General features: G+C 43.8%; 1 protein-coding gene across 3 annotated transcripts in view; it reads left to right on the top strand.

The window, feature by feature from the left end:
• OXR1 (oxidation resistance 1) overlaps positions 1-20213 on the top strand; it is a 404974-nt gene that overhangs the window by 329832 nt on the left and 54929 nt on the right. For all 3 annotated transcript variants that reach the window (XM_048841476.2, XM_048841475.2, XM_048841479.2), the window contains 3 exons: positions 5072-5868; positions 17405-17579; positions 19752-19911. In XM_048841476.2, the coding sequence (XP_048697433.1) occupies positions 5072-5868; positions 17405-17579; positions 19752-19911 (1132 nt within the window). The remainder of the gene's footprint in view (positions 1-5071; positions 5869-17404; positions 17580-19751; positions 19912-20213) is intronic.

Raw genomic sequence — 20213 nt, 5'->3', positions numbered from 1 at the left:
TGCAGTCAAAAATTTAAGCCAAAAATTTCAAAACTGGATATTATAAAACTAGGCAACTTGCTTTCATCTTTATGGTGTCAAAATAAGTACTTCCTAAAAATCAGGTGTGTGCATACAGATATGGAGTAGGCACTTGAGTGTGAATATTTCGGTCTTAGAGTGCTAACATACTCAAAATTCATTAAAAAGAAAAGGAGTACTTGTGGCACCTTAGAGACTAACCAATTTATTTGAGCATGAGCTTTCGTGAGCTACAGCTCACTTCATCAGATGTAATGATGTAGCTCACGAAAGCTCATGCTCAAATAAATTGGTTAGTCTCTAAGGTGCCACAAGTACTCCTTTTCTTTTTGCGAATACAGACTAACACGGCTGTTCCTCTGAAACCTGTCAAAGTTCATTGTTCGTGAATAGAGCTGGGCAGAAAATGGTTTTCCTGTCCTGGGAAAATATTTGGGATTTAAAAAAATGTTACTGTCCCTTTATTGGGGTGAAAAGTTGAAATCATGAAAATTTTCACAAATTGACAAGCCAGAAAATTGAGTTCAGGTCACTTAAAATATACTACCATATTTCAATTTTCACCATTTAAATTTAAAAATTTTCCCCTCTAATAGTCTTAAATTTAGAAACAAAGTAGATTCATACCAGGAAACTTGAATTATTTGTTTAGAAAATATCAAAATGGGCCACTTCAATTTAATTTAAAAAAAAAAAGTTTCAAGTGAAGAAATTTATGGAAGTCATCCCATAGCAGTGAAAAGTCTTGGTTTCAACGAGTCAGTGTTTTTTGACTGAAAAATAATTTGCCAAACATTCCCAACCAGCTCTCTACTTGAACGGCACTTGAATGTTGGGCAGAAGGGGAGCGATATAAGTACCTACAATGAAATTTGCAATTCAATTTCCTTTATTCTCTATCTCTACCACCAGATGCTCCCTCTTTGCTCTACAAGTTAAGTAATGGGTCTCAAGAACCCAGGAAATACCCTTATAATTTTGCCCAAGGAGACGTTCTGCAGCATGGTAAAATAGGGACAGTCAGGCTACACAATTGCTGGTACGTTGAGATGCACTTGTCTAGCTATGCTGCATTCTCTGTGGCTCTAAAAGACTTTGGAAGCCAACCAGAAACAATGTCCTCTGGACAAACTGAATTATAGGGCTTGTAATGACATAGAGGTGGTATAAAGAAGCTATAAAAATGACCCAAAATGTCTCATGAAAATTGAGTCTCTTTATAGCAAATTTAACTGTGCTGCGTAATTGGGAGGAGAAAGGGAGAGTTGTGAAATCTCCCAGTAGATCTTTGTTGAGAAGTCCTTCCTGATATTTAAGAAAGTCTGGCTTCAGTTTCATCCTATTACTCCTAGTTCAGAGCACCTTATATTGTTATTAACATTTCTTTCCCTTCTTAGTGTTTATTTGTGCTACTGTGTCACTCTCCCAACCCTAGTTAGAGAAAGCTATATGTATTTAACTCTTATTTTTTCCTAGTGAGTTAATATCTCTAGCCCCTCAATCATTTTATTTTTTTCTTTGATAAGTGGGTGGGAGGTTCCGTGCCTAATAATGAATTGCTGAGAACTGAATGCAGTATTTCAGGTGTGGTCTCTTCAGAGCTGAGTTAGATGGGGACTGTCATCTCGATGCTGCTTTGTTATTGCCCGAAATCACTTCTGCCTACATATGAATCTTTGGTGTACTTTGCTGAGTTTTCCAAAGCATTGCTGTTTTCCAGGTTTCTCTGGAATGACTATTTCATCATAATATTCAGAGTTGCACTTCATCTTTCTTTCTGTGCTTGACACCTAAGTCATATTAGTGTTTCTTCAGCCTCATGTTTTTACAACATTTCAAAATTTAAACTTGTTTGTTTATAGCGTATGTGGTACTATGGGTGTGTCAGATGTTTTAGATGTGTTTACAACTGGAGCCAGTCCCTGAATCAGGCAGCTGAAGCTCAGAAAGTCATAAAGAACTGAGTGATGATCCAGTCGTTTTCCTATTCATTTTAAGAAATTGGACGAATCCTCTCAAGTTTACTAGCCATTCAGCCTGAATGCAGTGTCATTGAATAGCATTGTGGACTAACAGAACTCCCAATAAGACTAATAGGACATACAGTAACTCCCCACTTAACATCCTCTCCCTTAACGTTGTTTTGATCTTACGTCCCTGCTCCATTACAGAACGTGCTGTTTAAAGTTCTGCAATGTTCTGCTATAACGTCATTTGGCTGACTGCTTTGTCCACAGCTGGCAGACCCCCGATCAGCTCCCCTGCGCCCCCCCCAGCACCTCCCGCCTGCTGGCAGACCCCGCACGCGGGTCAGTGCCTTCCCACTCCTCCCACCGCCTCCTGCCCGCAGCAATCAGCTGGTTTGCAACATTCAGGAGGGAGGGGGAAGGAGCGAGGACTCGGCGTGCAGGCTCCCCCTGCCTCCTGAATGCCACAAACCAGCTGATTTGCTGCGGGCAGGGGAGGGATGGGGGAGGAGCGAGGATGAGGCATGCAGAATAAAGGGAACAGCCGGGGGAGAAGAGGCGGGTTATGGGTGGAGGCCTGGGGGAGGGGATGGAGTGGGCAGGCCGAGGGTTGATCCCCTTTGCCTCTGGTGCTTGCACAGTAGGGGAAGCTGCAGCTGCTGCTACACAATGTGCTTCTCCTAGCCTATGGCACCTTCAGCCTCTTTGCCTGCCTCATTGTCTGCAGAGCCAGTGGGTTGTGCCTGTGTGGGGTAAGGCGGGGGCACCTCCCATTGCTTCATACTCAGCAATGATTATTGTAGTATTAAATTGTTTGTTTAAAACTTATGCCTGTATTAAGTTTTGTTTAAAATGTACATAATGCCTTTTTTCTGGCCAAAAAAAAAAATTCCCTGGAACCTAACACCACCTCCTCCCCCTTTATATTAATTCTTATGGAGAAATCTGATTCGCTTAACATTGTTTCGCTTAACGTCACATTTTTCAGGAACATAACTATAGTATTAAGTGAGGAGTTACTGTATTCCCAGTATGTTCATTGGGCCAGTATAATAATCTACATATTTACACATAGCAAAAGTACCTTAAAAGAAACATCTGTATAGGCTTGAGAAGATTTTTCAGATATTGGCTCTGGAATCTCATTTCTTTTGTTACTGGTTCCCAAATGTAAATACTGCAGCTGGCAAGCTGATTTTTCTTTTACTATTATTTTTTCCTAGTGACTGAGCTCAGAATTACACATTTACAAAGTAAGATGGCTTCAGAGGCATTTATGTTCAGATCCATAACTCCTGGAGAGAGGACGCTTTTCATGTTCTATAGTCTATATGCTTCGTCACCTTACAGTTTGTGGAATTAAAAAAGGAATATGTAAAAATTCACACCTGCCTTCTGTAAAATCCTTGTGTGTCATGTTGCTATCTTAGTTGTAAACATCTAAATAGAACCCAAACCTCTGGCAGCCCCATTACTATAGCGGCAATCCAAATGCTGCTATGCTATGGCTCCTGAAAAAGTGAGTCATGTTTGTAAAATCGCAGCAGCATGAGACTCAAATTAAAAAAAATCTTTATCTGGAGCTGTGGTAGCAGTAGCTAAATTAGATTAGCAAACTATTTAATTTGGTTAAAGATCGCTTCTGATTGGCTTTCCTATTTCTCATTTATTTCTGCTTCTGCAGATTCTCTCCCGATTATCTACTTGAAGAATTGCTTTCCCCCTTTCAAAAACTCATTCAATTTTGTAAGCTTCAACAATAAAAATCTGAGACCTTGCACCAACTTTATTTGTAAGGAATTTAGAATTCACAAAAGCTAAAGGGCTCATGTCAGTCTGTGTAGGCGTGAGGCATCTTTTGATTTAGTTAAGATCAAATATATGCTGAGGCTTGCAAGGAATATATTTAGCAGTATTTATATTCCATATAGATTTTGGTGACTGAGCATTAAGATTGCTTAAATGCATTTCCTATCAGTAACTAAAAAATTGAGGAAATTGTCAGTTTAGGACATTACCATCCAAACGCACTTTAATTCATAGCTTACTACCTAAGCATTATAAGGCCATGTCTACACTTACCAAGGATCAACACTGCTGTGATCAATGCAGTGGGGGTTGATTTAGCAGGTCTAGTGAAGACCCGCTAAATTGACTGCAGAGCACTCTCCAGTCAACTCCAGTATTCTACCAGAACAAGAGGAGTAAGGTAAGTCGACACGAGACCATCTCCCATCGACGCAGCTCGGTGTAGACACCGCAGTAAGTCGACCTAAACTACTTCGACTCCAGCTACATTATTTGTGTAGCTGGAGTAGCATGACTTAGGTCGACTTATCCTGGTAGAGTAGACAAGGCCTTAATCTGAAATGCAGGCTGAAACTTAATTCCAACCTCCTATCTTAACAATTATACAATATATACTTAAAGAAGATGTTACCTGTACTGGTAATGGAATCTGAATCTTACTAGGAATTTAATTCGTTTGATATATGTATTGTGGGATAAAATGTTCTGAAGATGCCTTTCAAATGGAAGGTGAGTTTTTTTGCTTCTTTCCCCAGAGGATGGGACCTTAGGGCACAGACTTCCTAGAAGGCACTAGACAACAGGCACTTTCTAGAACTTTGTTTTGTTTACTTCTGACTGCAAAAAATACAAGTAAATATATACTTATTGTCCCCATCTTCTCCTGGTACTCCATATCCTAGCACCACTTGTGCTAATTTATTCTGAAACCTCTACCTTCAGATTGGTAATACATAGTGTTGGTGTCTTACCCTGTGAATAAATGGTCAGCTTTATACTTACTGTAATGTACCTTTTGTATTTGGCCAGGTCTAAATCGACTATACTAACAAATCCTCCTAGTGTACTAGTTCCTTGAGTGACAAAAGCACATTGTCAGTATAACTGTCTATACTAGAGCCTTTGCTGGTATATAAGTGTTGCTCCCCTCTCCTGCACCTCCTCCAAAAAAAATAAAAACCCCAATAACTGATGTTACTAAACTGGCAAAATCTGTTGTAGACAGAATAAAAGTCACTTTGTGGTGATAACTTGGACTCTCCTTTGCTTCACAGAGATGTAGAACCATTATCTGTAAGGGACCTCTGCCATTTCAAGAAAATTACAAGAAGCAGTACAGATGAAATGGATTCAAGGGTTCGGGATGCAGGGAATGACAGTGCCAGCACAGCCCCTCGGAGCACAGAGGAGTCTCTTTCGGAGGATGTGTTCACAGAATCGGAACTCTCTCCAATATGCGAGGAACTTGTTTCTTCAGATGAGCTTCGACAAGACAAATCTTCTGGCGCCTCATCAGAATCTGTCCAAACAATAAATCAAACTAGCGCAGAATGTTTAACAATAATTTCAGACTCGACTGATGTTCCCAGTGACTTAAAATCCAGTGTCGACCTGCCTGTAAGTGACAGTGGGTTTGTTACTCATATTGTGGGTTCAGAAACTGTTGAAATGGCAATACAGGAGGGAGAGGACACTGTAGGGGAAAAAGTTACAGATGCTCATCAACCATCTTTGCAAGAAATGCAATCCAGTAAAGGATGTGGCACAGATGTAGATGTAGTCATTGATCAGGATTCCACACTAGAGAAAACACACAAAAGAGAGTGTGAGATAAAAGAGCAATGTCTACTTTGTGAAGACATCACAGACTCTCAAAAAAAAGAGACCATTACCAAGGGAAAACTAGTGAAAGAACTAACTCGAGATTCAGACATAGACGTTGAAGAGCTTCGTGAACTCTGGAGGATTCACACTATGCAACAAACCAAGCAGCAAAGAGAAAACATGCAGCAAGATTCACAAAAAGAAATTAAGCACAAAATGGAGGTTGCAGAAGATGGACAAGTGGAAGGTAAGTGAGTCAAGGTCTAAGGTTATAGAATAAAATAAACATGAAAATATTTTTCTCCCGTCCCCCCATCACCACAACAAAAAAGCTGCTGCTTTTAAAAGTACTAAACTTTCAATGCATTCTAAAGAAAACCTCATCTGCCTGTATGTGCATACTGAAATGTCTCCCTGGCTTGATGACAGAATATAATTCATACTACTTAGGGGAAGGGTTACTATTGGAGTAATTGGATAGAGAGAGGGGGAGACTTGGATTTGCATTCTTCCAGTCAGTGTCTCAGACCTTGTGTTCACAGCTGTGTTAAACTTAATGAAGAATCAAATCAGCTGCTATAATGAGGACTGTGGCTGATGGATCAATGTAGAACCCAAGACCAGTTGTGATCCTTGGTATGTCAGTTAAGTGATTAATACATGGGCCCAGGAAGGCGCTCTATGGTTGGATGAATTTCACCCTTGGTACTGGACATATGCAGTATAGCTGAGTTAAATGAGAACTCTAACTTTTTGAGTTTCATAGCCTTTTGGGGACTCGAATCTCTATCTTAACATTACATCAACATATAATTTTCTGCATTTCACTTAGGCCACGTCTATACTAACACTTATGTCGGCAAAATGTATCTTGCTTGGCGTGTGAGAAAACACATCCCTGAGCAACATACGTTTTGCCGGCATAAGTGGTAGTGTGTACAGCGCTGTGTCAGCGGGAGAGCTTCTCCTGCCAACATAGCTACTGCTGCTTGTTAGGGGTGGTTTAATTATGTTGATGGGAGAGCTGTCTCGCGTTAGCATAGAGTGACTACACGAGAGATCTTGCAGCAGTGCAGCTGCATTGGTACAGCTGTTGTCACTGCAAGCTCTCTAGTGTGGACATGGCTTTACTCATATTTTATCATTCCTTTATGTTTGATGCTGAAATAGAATAAGATTAAACATACAAACGCCTTTCCCAGTACAGGAGCCAAATACAGAATTAATTCTCAGATGTGGAAAATGAATTTTTAGTTTTCTGCACATCTTCATTCCTCTAAAAGGTCGGTTCTTCAAGTCTTTGCTTATGTCGATTCCATTCTAGGCGTCTACATGCACGGTCATCGGAGATTTTTGCCTTGGGGTCAACTGTGGTGCTCCCTTGAGTGCCACATTCATGTGTCGGTATATCAGGCACCACCAGCCCTCTGTTCCTTCTTACCACCGATGGTAGTTAGTCAGACCACCTTTCCTTGCATAACAAGGGCTAGCGATTTCGGCTCTTCTGACTTTGAGCCTTAGGGCCTTGTAAATAGTTTGTTTATAGTAATTCACTTCTAACTACCCTTCACAACTACTGAACGCTAGAGTCCTACTGGGGACTTCACCCGAGCCAGGGCATACTCCAGTCTCCGGGGTTTAAGCCTTGCTTGGATTACAACAGGCCTATGCCTGTTACTGACCCACACAGCAGTTGCCTCAGGTGCTTGGGGGAATCATATGTGAAGGACAAATATTGTATCTGTAAAAAATTTCGACCCAGAAAGAGCGTGATATCTGTTTGAGGGCTCTCCTCCTGGAGGCTGCCCTCCGACCAGCTTCTGAGCCATCCCGGCCAGACTCTGCCCCTGGTACTTCGGCCTCTGTGCATAGCGCACTCCTGGCACTGGTGCCTAGAAAGACCAAGAAGCACGGCTCCCTGGTACCAGGCAAAGGACCCAGTTTGGGCTGCCCACCCACACTGGAGCCACATGGATGTGCCTCCCCAGTCGGGGCCCTTAGCCCCCCCAAAGGATCCACTGCCAACTTCTGGGCGCAGTAGGGGATCCAGACTTGGGGCGAGATCAACGCCTTCCCAGGCTCTCCCAGTGCTTAGAGAGCAGAGGCCTCTACCAGCGCTGCTGGCACTCCGTGTGCCGCAGGAAGCAGCAAAGGCTCCATATGAGGGCAAGCCAGCTGTCAAGACCCTCCACAGGCAGTTGAGCATGGCCGATCTCCTGAGCCAAGGCAGCGCTCTCCAACTCCATGCCACAGATCTCCGAAGGGTTCGAGTACCTCCAGGCTGACTGGTCATCTCTGCAGCTGATGAGGAGGACAGGCAGGGGCACACCAGTTCAACCCCCAAAAATGAAGAGGCTAAAAGACTGGACCTTTTCAGGAGGAAAATGTATTTGACAGCCAGCCTGCAATTCCGGGTGGCAAACCACCAGGCTCTCTTGGGCCGGTACAATTTTAACTTACGGGACTCCCTCTGTAAATTCAAGGAGTCCCTCCTCCAAGATTTGGCCCAGGAATTCGGCACCCTGGTGGAGGAGGGTACTGCAGCAGCGAGGTGCTCTCTTCAAATGGCGTAGGTCATGGCTGACTCTGCGGCTAGGGTGGTCACATCAGCGGTGGTCATGAGGTGCAGCTTCTGACTTCAGATTACTGACTTGTCCCAAGAAATGCAGACTTCAATCCAGGACCTCCCATTTGAGGGGAATGGACTCTTTGCAGAGCAGACAGATGCGAGGCTGCATGGGTTGAAGGATACTCATACCACCCTTTGCTCGCTGCGTCTGCATACGCCTCAGTCTGCGAGGAAGCAGTTCCGGCTGCCCTTGCCACCAAGGACTTGGGAACCTTGACAGGGGTCAGCAAGGAGAAGTGATAAACACAAGCTTTAGTCGTCGCTGCCCCTCCTCCTCCCACTCACCCTGTGCATCCAGGCTCAGCAAAGCATCCTGGGGGCCAGAGGCACTCATTTTGAAGGCGCTCTCCGGAGCGATGACCCAGTCAACTCCCCGGATCCACCTTGTTCTTTCCTCAACCGTCTTCATCCTTGCCATATGGCCTGGTTGCAGGTCACTTCGGACCGCTGGGTGCTAGAGATAGTATCTCGGGACTATACCCTGCAATTCTCAGCCAGATCAGACCTGATCTCACATGTGAAAAACCATCCACTCACCACAGCGCACATCTGCCTGCGGTGGTTGGGCCACATGGCTGCATGTACATACATGGTCAGTTGTGTCTGGCTCTATCTCTGGCCTCTGCAAGCATGGCTGGCATCAGTCTACATCCCCAACAGGCACGACCTAGACCGGGTAGTCAGGGTGCCAGATCACATTCGATCATCCCTGGATTGGTGGTTGGACCCCAGGTCGGTGCTGGAGGAAGTTCTCTTTGCAGCTCCATCGCTGACCCTGGTCTCTTATGCTTCGGATTTGAGCTGGGGAGCCCATCTCGGCGAGCTCAGCATGCAGGGCCACAGGTTGCAGGACGATCTGGCTCTCCATATCAACGTCAGAGAGCTCGGAGCGGTTCGCCTGTCCTGTCAGTTTTTCTTGCCCCACTTGAAGGGCAAGATGGTGCAGGTCCTGACGGACAATACTGCTGCAATTTATTAAATCAACATACAGGGTGGAGCCAGGTCGTCGGCCCTTTACACAGAAGTTCTCTGCCTTGGGACTTGTTGTGTGTGGCGTGCTGTTCATCTGGTAGCCACGCACCTGCCCAGGACCAGGAGTGTATTAGCGGATCACTTCAGCAGGACCTTCTCATCTTGCGACGAGTGGTCGCTCCATCCGGAGGTGGTCAATACAATCTTCCAGAAGTGGGGGACTCCCCAGGTGGATCTTTTCAAGTCCAGGCAGAACAGGAAATGCCACATGTTCTGTTCGATCCTGGGGATGGGATGGGCCTCCCTGTCAGACGCATTTCTCATCCCGTGGTCAGGAACTCTGATGTATGCCTTCCTGCCAGTGCCATTGAGTCACAGGGTGAAGATCAAACAAGACAGGGCGCAGAGGTTCTCAAACAAATTTTTTTGGTGGCCTCAGAGTGTGGCCACCAACTCTGGCTGGTGGCCATGCTGACAATTTTTTCCTAAAATATTTAATTAACTTTAGGAAAAACAAATAAATATGCACATATACATGTCCAAATCATTGTAATTTATTTATGTAGGGTTTTTTCAGACTCAGTAATAAAAATTGACAGTTGTCTCTATTCTTTATTGGACCTAAAGATAATAGAAACACAAATAAGGTGCTTTGCATGTTCTTGCCTTTTTTGTTTTTTTCTTTTGGTTGTGCTTTTTTCCCCCTAAGACTTGCTAGCTGGTAAGTCTTCTGCTGTGAAGTGATATTTGTATCTTTTGTTGATATCACTTTTCACAGCAGTCTTACTCAACCCTAGAAAGCCCTGGGACAAATTAAGCCCTGGATGGGGAGGTGGGCAGGGAAGCAGTGGGGCCCAGGGACAATGTGGGGGGCGGGTAGGGGGTGGTGAGCCTGGAGCCGGAGCCTGAACCAGAGCCCGCCACAGCTTGGACAGAGCCTGAAGCCCCATGGCCGAAGCCTGCCTCCCCCACCCCCCGGGGAAAGTGGGGAATTCACCAGCTGCCTAAACCTCTGGTGTTTGTCTCCAGAGGGGGGGCAGGGCTCAACTCCTGCTGACAGCCATGGGAGGGGGCCGCTTATTTGTGCCCACCCCCATCACAGCCCAGGAGGCAGTGGCTGCAAGAAAAGGACCTGGTGGTTGCATGCAGCCACAGTGGCTGCATTTGAGGAAACACTGTACCTAATAGTCCTCATGTGGCCTCACCAGCACTGGTTCAGCACGCTGCTGGACCTTTTGGTAGCCGCCTCGCTGCAGCTGCCCCTTCGGCCGGATGTGCTGTCCCAGAACCACGGAAACCTGGCGGCGCTACATTTGACAGCATGGCTAAACGCGGACAAACCGGAATGCTCAGCCCGGGTTCAGCAGGTCGTGCTGGGTAGCAGGATACCCTCCACCAGAGCAACTTACCTGGCCAAATGGAAAAGGTTCATGTGCTGGGCCTCGGAATGGCCTATCCAGGCTGAGCAGGCCACCGCAGGAGATCTTGGATTATCTTCTGCACCTTAAGCTCCAAGGTTTGTCCCTGTCCTCAATCAGGGTCCACCTGGCCAATATTTCAGCTTTACCCCTCCATTCCATGGCAATTCAGTCTTCGTTCACAACACGACAGCCCGGTTTTTGAAAAGTCTGGAGCGTCTCTACCCGCACTTCCAGGATCCCGTCCCTCCCGGGGACCTGAATCTTGTGCTGTCGGGACTCCTGGGACATCCCTTCGAGCCTCTGGCTTCCTGATCTCTCCTGCTTCTCTCCTGGAAGGTTTTGTTCCTGGTTGCGATATCGTCAGCCTGCAGGATGTCTGAGATCAGGGCACTTACTTCAAAACCGGCCTATACAGTATTCTACAAGGATACGGTTCAGTTGCGTCTACACCCGGTGTTTCTGCCCAAGGTAGTGTCCCAATTTCGTACCGACCAGGACGCATATTTACTTGTCTTTTTCCCAAAGCCTCATAAATCGGAAGAGCAATGCAGGTTGCATGTCCTGGACGTCGGGAGGGCGCTGGCCTTCTACATTTATGGAATGGCTTTGTTCTGTCAGTTGATGCAGCTCTTTGTTGCAGTAGCAGACAAAATGAAGGGTCGCCCAGTGTCTGCTCAAAGGTTGTCATCCTGGATCACTGCCTGCATCCGTTACTGTTATGAGCTGGCAAATGTGCCTCCACCAGCAGTCGTGAGGCACACTCGACTGCGGCATCATTAGTGGCCTTCCTGGTGCAGGTTCCAATCAAGGAGCTCTGTAGGGTGGCTACCTGGTCGTCGTCTGTCCACACATTCGCATCTCATTATACACTTGCCTAGCAAGCTCAAGACAATGCTGGCTTTGGTAGAGCAGTGGTGCAAGTTGCACAGCCGTGAACTCCAAGCTCACCTCCATGGACACTGCTTGTGAGTCACCTGGAATGGAATCTATATGAGCAAGCACTTGAAGAAAAACGGTTGCCTATGTTTTCGTAACTACTGTTTGAGATGTGTTGCTCATGTCCATTCCATTACGTGTCCTCCTGTCCCTTTGTCGGAGTTGCCGGCAAGAAGGAACTGAGAGGGTGTAGGGCCGGCGGTGCCTGATGTACTGACACGTGAACGTAGCACTCAAGGATGCGCCACAGCCGACCCTACAGATACCACTAAGGCAGAAATCTCCGACCGCGCACATGGGCGCACGCACACCTAGAATGAAATGAACACTAGTAACACATCTCAAAGAACAACAGTTACGAAAAGGTAGGTAACAGTTTTTTCTGTGTGGTTTTAGTTGCAAATTACTGCGACAATCTTTGAGTGTAACTCAAATCAAAACTTGCAGTTTGTCAAGAATGTAAAATCTCTGGCATTATTTCTAAATACAAATCTTTCACATTTTCTGGTTTTGTTTTTTTTAATTGTCTGGTCATTTTATGATGCACTAATGGAGAATTAGCACTTTAAACCATGCGCTATGTATCGGGTTTAAAAAAAAAACTCAGGATAGTACTTATATGAAACATAACTCTGAAAGAATGTTCACGTTCAAGCCAGTCCATATATATAATTAAAAATACCAATATGTTTAATTACAATATATTCTTGGACTGGCTGGACTTCATTTTATATCTCAACATCTGGTGTGGTTAGCTGTTTGATCTAGTTACAGAAGTAACTACCTTTTGGAAGGTCAACCCATATAATTGCTGTATCATTCTGTGGTAATAAGTTTGACTTTAATACCCTAAATTGTTACGGGAAGTGTTATATTACACACTATGTCCCCTAGCTGGGCTTGGCAATTTTGGATTGTATCTTTAGTAAGATCACAGGGGAAAGTTCTCCCAGGGCTCCCATCCCCACATCTTAATGCTGTTACTAATAGTCCCATTATTGCACTAGGCACCATTCAGAAACTTTTGAAAGGACATCTCATATTTAATAAAAGGAGGACTTGTGGCACCTCAGAGACTAACAAATTTATTTGTTAGTCTATAAGGTGCCACAAGTCCTCCTTTTCTTTTTGCGGATACAGACTAACACGGCTGCTACTCTGAAACCCGTCATATTTAACGACATTTTGAATGTACAGTTCAGTTTGCATAAAAATGCTTGCAGAAAAATATATAGACAAAACTTTGTTATAGTTATACATATTCATAAATTATCTGAAAAAAGAGGTGAACAGAGAAAGTTCTGAAGACTATACTAAATTATTCAAGGTAGTTAAGTAGAAAGCTGACTGCAAAGAGTTACAAAAGGATCTCACAAAACTGGGTGAAGGGGAAAAAATGAAATTCAGTGTTGATAAGTGCAAAGTAATGAACACTGGAAAACATAATCCCCAACTAGGCATACAAAATGATGGTGCCTAAATTAGGAAGATCTTGAAGTCATTGTGGGTAGGTACCTGAAAACATCTGTTGACTGTGCAGTGGCAGTCAAAAAAGCTAACAGTGTTAGGAATCATTAGGAAGGGGATAAGATCGTATGACAGAAAATATCAAAATGACTTTATATAAATCCATCGGTATCCCCACACCTTGAATATTGAGTACAGGGCTGGTGGTCTCATCTCAAAAAAGATACATTAGAATTGGAAAAGGTATAGAGAGTGGCAATAAAAATGATTAAGGGTATGGAATTGCTTTCATATGAGGAGAGATTAAAAAAAACTGGGACTGGTCAACTTAAAAAAAGAGGTGACTAAGGTCAGGTTTAGGATAGAGGTCTATAAAATCATGACGATATTGAGTTGGTGCATAGGGAAGTGTTGTTTTACCCCTTCACATAACACAGGAACTTGGGGTTACCCAATGTATTTAAGAGGCAACAAACTTAAAACAAACATAAGGAAGTATTTCTTCACATAAGGCACAGTCAAACTGTGGAACTCATTGCCATGGGATGTTGTGAAGGCCAATAATTATTAAGGGTTCAAAAAAGAATTAGATAAGTTCATGGAGGATAGGTCCTTCAATGGTTTTTAACCAGGGTGGTCAAAGATGCAGCCCTGTGTGCCAGGAGTCCCTAAACCTCCAACTGCTAGAAGCTGGGACTGTACAACGGGTTGCTAACCTTCATACCATTAGGATGCTTAAGATTGCTATTCAAACGTGTGTACATGATCTGGGAATCATTTTATAATACAACATTTAATTCATGGGAAATGGAGAAACCACAGAAGGACTTTTAAACTATTTAATTCGTTGTCCAATATTATTTTGATTATATGATTCTCTTTGTTTTTCCATATGTTTGTGTATTACTATAGAGCTCCCCTGATGTTGGAATCAGATAAGGTACATGGAATATAAATTTCACTCTCAGGGCTAGGTCCACATATTCTCAGTGTGGGTTGTTGCCTCTCTGTAGCTATAGAGGGCAGGGTCAAAGCCAATTGCGTGGCTGACAAGGAACTAGCCACCACTTTCAGAAGTCCCACTCAGTTTTGTTCTGCCTCCTACTGGCACCTACTGTGAGGTGTTTTGTTTTCTTTTTTTTAAGAGGGGGGCAGCAAGCTGAAGAGGTGGTTTGTCCGCCTCCTAGAATTACCAGAGCAGAGGGTTGGGGGGGTGTCTGACAGCCAAAATGTTTTTTGAAGGATGGCTGAAAAATGAAGACGGCTGTTCAGCTGCAAGTGGCAGTTACATTGAAGAGGATTGCGCTGTGTGGGAAAACCATAAGCAGGACCAACCAAAACAACCACAAATAGAGGAGGGAGCTGCTAGTTGGTCTTTCACTTGTGCACCCTAGGGCAGCATGGGTCTCATCATTCCTCCTCCTTTTTCTTGTTGAGCAATTTGATCTCCTTCCCTTAGCCCCAGGGGAAGTTTGCACAGGGGGGAAAGAAGAAATTCCCACTTGGGCTAGAGAGCTTCGGAGTTTGGCAAGAAAAGTGCCTTTACCTCAGAGGTTGTCGTCTTGTGAGCCCCAGAGAGCAGCTGAGTGTCCCCTTACAGTCATTTTATCCACTCTGAAAAGAGCAGGGATAAAGAGATGCCTTTTAGCAGAAGAGGTTCACAGGGCTCACCATGTGATTCAGATTCCCAGTCCCCACCTCCCCCAAGGAGTAAATTTTAAGAAAATGGGTTCAAGAAAATGTCCGAGAAAACTGGCCTCTTCTTCTGGGGATAGCAGTTCCTCTGACTCGTCGCCAAAGAGCACTAGAGCTAAAGGCTCTGCTCACAAGGTATTCATGCAAAAAGGGATTCCAAGGGTATGTCTTCACTACCAACGTTAAAGCACTGCCGCGGCAGTGCTTTAATGTTGCTGTGTAGTCGCTCCCATGAGGGGAGTAGCTACCAGTGCTGGGAGCACAGCTGCACGTGCTGGTCCACTGTCTACACTGACACTTGCATCGCTCGGAGTGGGGGTGTTCTTTCACACCTCTGAGCAAGAAATTTTCAGCGCTGTAAAGTGGCAGTGTAGACAAGGCATAGGTGTTTCTGGGCTGTTTAGCCTTGGGGGTTAGGGCTTTGTAGTAGGATTGTTGGAAACTACTTCTGATACTCAGGTGGCTGGTTGCAGCAGCTTCAGCTTAACTGGTCTGGGAGGGCCTCTCTGGCAGAATGCCTCGGGGCAATAGAGGAATAGGAATAGAGACATTGACAGAAAAAAGCTCAAAAATGCCTTGGCTAACTGTATGCCCCTGATGCTGCAAGGCTATGTATCCTTTTTGTGGCTGCTCCTCTAAGTGTGGAAGGGGAGACTGGAGCAAGTCTAAGCCCAGAAAGGGGAACTAACAGTCTTCTGCAAGGCAGATTCCAGCACTAGAAACTACCCCTGTCTGCAGTCACGAGAAGTCCGATGAGCAACACCTGGGGAGGAGACTATTAAAATTAAATACCAATGTTCCTCTCATCCTCATCCTCTCACCCAGAGATAGATCCTGGATGTGGTTCAACTAGAGTACATCATAGAATGTTTGTTTCTGAATCATCATTTTCTCCCTTCTCCACTATCCTCAAATCCCCAAAAGACGGACGCAGCAGGTAAACAAACCGGCCCGGCCCGGCCCGGCCCGACAGGGGCTTTCCCCGCACAGGCGGCAGAACAAGTTTGGGAACCACTGCCCTAGTGTTTTTCATTCTTTGTTTGTTTGTTTGTTTGTTTTCCAAACTTGGTTGTGTTCTCTTTGCTTTTTAAAGGCTTCCTTCTGAATCAGCTTGAAGTGTTGTGGGATTTGGGTATTTAGTCTGTCTCAGAGGCTGTTTATTTTGGTTTGTTCACAATTCCTTTAGCTAAACTTGGCAATTTATACCTAATCACTTGTCCAGTGTTTAGGAACCTAACAGTTCCTTTTAGTTCATTAGAAATACTACAGCAAAATATACAGCTACTTCATCCTGTGTGTTTTATAACTCTAAAATATTTGATAAATGTGCTAATTTTAGAAATGTAAATAAGTCTTAATTCTGCACTGATAAATGCAGAAATTGGTTTCTTGAAATGAAAAGTAACTAATACACATACATTCAGTACACAAGACTGACATACATCTAAATATATACATTAATCTTTTCTCTCGTAAATATGTTGTTTCCACTGTATATTGTATGTCACTTTATTGCTATCTGATCACATTTTGTACATTGGGAAAATGAATTTTTTTTAAAAAAAGGGGGTGGGTTGGAAGGGAGAGGATTCCAGTCTCAGACTACAGGTAAAATATGTCTTTTTGATGCATGTGATGGGTGTATCTGGCCCTTCATGACCTGCTGATGGAGGCCACCCAGTCCTACTACACCCCCCCCCCCCCAGGAAGTAGCAGCAAAGGTTGGTCCTCCAGGCCTGCCTAGAGAGGACTTGTGAAAACAGCCAATCAATGCCTAGCAGACACCGATTAAAGGAGCTACAGGGGCTTAGTAGGGCAGTATATGCCTGAGACCAGAGGGGCGAGGAAGGGTGCTCCTCTCTGGCCAAAGGAGCTCGACTAGCTTCATTTACTGTCCCTGGGAGAGAGGAGCTGATAACTTTAACCATAAGGTAATGGCTGAAGGTGAAGGGGCCAGGTGGGAGGAGGCCCAGGGAAGCAGCAGTAACTAATTAAAGCAACCAGCGCATGGCTGTTTATAAGGTCCTTTGGGTTTGAACCAGAGTGGTGAGCAGGCCTGGGTTCCCCCACCAGCCACTGGCAAACGGGTCAAGGTTCCTTTAGAAGCTCAAGCAAAGGGCTGAACTTAAAGGGCCCAGAGACTGGGCTGAAGAACCTGGAGGGCATATAGTGTAGATTCTTAACTATTCCAGAAAGGTTCATTTTTGACACTGACTTGGCTGGAGGGCCAAGCTACTGAAGACCTACCTAGTGAGGCTAGCAACCTACAGTGAGTGCCAGGGCAGGAAAAAGATTGCAGTACCACACCCAGCTCCTAGGAAGCCCTCATGAGGTGAGTCATTTTCCCCCCTCTCCCCATCACGGTGCATTTTCAAACATAACTGAAATTTCAGTATGTACTGTGGGATTGAGGTGTGGGGGAGAGAGAGAAGTTAGAAGTAGTCAAATCTGTGTCGTCGTCTTAGGTTTTATTGTTCCATGTGTATAAGTGAGTTTAAATATGCTGAATGGTAGCAAATCTTAATAATGAAATAAAAGTATTTGCAGCTAATACAGGCTGCATTGGATCAATCATCCTAATACGTAGTTGGTTAATTGTATGGTTCAGCTTGTGGAGTAGAACTTGACAGAACTACCTGCTCCCCCCCCCCCTTTTTTTTCAGTAATAGGTTCTGCTCTTATGAAAGAGAAGAGAAGACATCGATCTCACAAGTTCTTGTGTCTCAGAGTTGGAAAACCAATGAGAAAAACATTTGTGTCACAAGCAAGTGCATTAATGCAGCAGTATGCACAGAGAGATAAGAAACACGAGTACTGGTTTGCTGTTCCACATGAAAGGTAAAGAGGGATTAGGTTGTCAGATTATAATGATGCCTGGGAAAATATTTATCTAATTTACCTTCCTCTACGCTTCTCAAAATCATGTATAAGTAATTATACCTTCCTTGTAATAACATAAGAGGCAAATCTTGCCATTCTTCCACAGCTGTGGAGAGTGTCAGATGCAGAAGAACAACACGGTTCTACTCAAATCGGGTAAGAAATTGGAAAGCTTATGCATGTGGAAATACAACTACGTGCTGGGTGGGCAAGGGGGAAGAGTAGATGGACCATGTGGATCCACTGCTACTTGGAGCTATTAACCATTGCACCTCCATAGTGTGGGGACAAAAGATTAGCCAGGTGCAAGAATTTTGCTAATTGAGGAGAAGGGTTTTAGGTTTATGTGCCTTGTACTAATGCTGGCATGTCCCATTCTTTCTACTTAACATCACTTTTAATTAATCAAACTGTGCTACTTGCTAACTTTTAAAGACTGCATCCTTGGTAGGCCAAGTGGCTGGCTGTCATGGCATATATCAGCATGGAGAGGAATTCAGATGGACTCATCTCCATCCTGTTGTGTGAGAGAGAGAAGATCAAGGAGCAAGTTAATCATAGAATATCAGGGTTGGAAGGGACTTCAGGAGGTCATCTAGTCCAACCCCCACGGTAACGTAGTGCTTGATGTGTACATGGCACTAGCACCATACAGTGGGGAAGGATGTTAAATGTTGGCGGCTTAAGTAAGCTTCTTGTAGGCAAAGTCAATAACTTTCTATTTTAAATACGAGTTTCTTACAATTGTTGCCAATTAATAATTGGCATTTATTAGCTAGTTTTGAGACACCAGTTATTTTGAACTGACATGGACACTGACACTGCTCCCATTCATAGGCAGGTAGGATTATATGCGGAAGCTTTCATTGTCATGACCTATTCTGCCTTGTTCAAAGTGAGTTCAGTCTCTAGTGTTGTCTATTGAACATCTTTTCAAAAGCACTAAAATTCATGTAAAATAAAAGGTTAACTTAACATTTAAGCTGGGCACTGTTTAGTGGCTATTGGTCTCTGGAAACAGAGTTACAAGGTTACAGAGTTACAAGTTATAGTTGGAATCTTATAAGAACTTGCTGGTATGCAGCAAGTGTGATTTCTGATAATCTAGTATCAGTTTGGGCAGGGTTTATTTTAAGGAGAATAATTTAAATACACTTCTGATACTCACTTTAATCTCTTTGGGCCTAATCTTGTTCTTTGTGCTGACTTACAGTACATAAACTAGCCTCAAGGGAGGTCTCCAAGGAAGAGGAGAGGGAGGATCCTTGTCCCCATTCCACAACACCATAAAGCCTCAGGGCTGCTATAATCCTCAAGGCTGTTCTGTTCCTGTCCATGGTTGTGAAGGTCATTGAAGTTGTGGTATTGCAAAGTCACTGGTACTGTCCCCCAAACTTCCCTCAGTCAGTGCAAGGGGAACCCTCATAGAACATAGTTCTGTAGCACATGGGGGGATAGTAACTTCTTGTGCAGTCTTCTGGGATCATGCCCTCCCAAACTGTGGAAACACTCCTGTGTTTCTGTGAGGCCTATAGAAAAGAGAATAGTATTTGCCATTTAATGAACTACTACTACGAGACAAATCTGTCTGTATTTCAGGATCTTGTTATATGCACAACTTCCGCTTTCTTTCTTTGTGCCATCTAGTAATGCTAAGTAGAATATGAAAACACTCAGAAGTGGTTTAGGCTCAAAGTGTAGGTTTTATTTGGGGCAGAATGAGGCAAGAGATATGCAAACCTTTCTAATCATATTTGGTTTAAACCTCCTATGAGTCTGTTTAAGCAGTCCTTTTGTATTATTAGAGGTTGGATATTTCAGTGGTTGGTACTATATAAAAACTCTTAAGCTGAGAGTTCAAACAGTATTATTGTGCTACTGTATAAGAATGGAAAAAGTTAAGGTGACAAATTAAAGCTGGTCTATTTTCACTGTCCAAGTTTAGTGAAATACTAAAAGTAAACAATAGCATAATTAACAGATTCTCAATCAGGTTTGTTTCGATTATCTCAGGTAGTGATAAAGCACAAGGAAGTTGTAGTTTTTTTACGTGCATGTGCAATCCCTGATAAAGTCAACAACTAATACGTTTTGTTTTAATTTGTGTCATTATTTGATTTTGTTTTTCAGGACAGAACACTTGTATGCCTTCTTTATTCAGTGGAGCCCAGAAACGTATTCAGAGGATACTGGGGAGTCTATTAGAGAGCCTGGGTTTATAGTTGTAAAGAAAAATGAAGAGCCTGAAACTGGTGATTGCACTAATGAAGCTGCTTCTAGGGAGTGGGAGGTAAGAAAAAGCATTGTCAGGGGATCTTTTCTTAATTTTTCAATAATATTAAATGTGTTGAATTATATTTTTGATACAAGGAAAGATTACTTAAATAAGTTGAAAACACATATGAAGCACTTCATATATAATACATTTTGTCAATTCATTAACTAGAATTATTCAGTTGTGTACTTTTTAATTTGTGCCACCCTAACACTTTACTGTAACGTATTGGTTTGGGCAACATTTCACCAATTACGAACCTGCCCTTTTTTGCCCCATCCGGCAAGCTGTATTTTGGAATACACAGTAGGCGACTC

Source organism: Caretta caretta, chromosome 2 (genome assembly GCF_965140235.1).
Source record: "Caretta caretta isolate rCarCar2 chromosome 2, rCarCar1.hap1, whole genome shotgun sequence".
In the NCBI taxonomy this organism is placed as follows: Eukaryota; Metazoa; Chordata; order Testudines; family Cheloniidae; genus Caretta; species Caretta caretta.
Note: the sequence above shows the minus strand (reverse complement) of the source record. Positions and strands in the feature narration are given on the sequence as shown.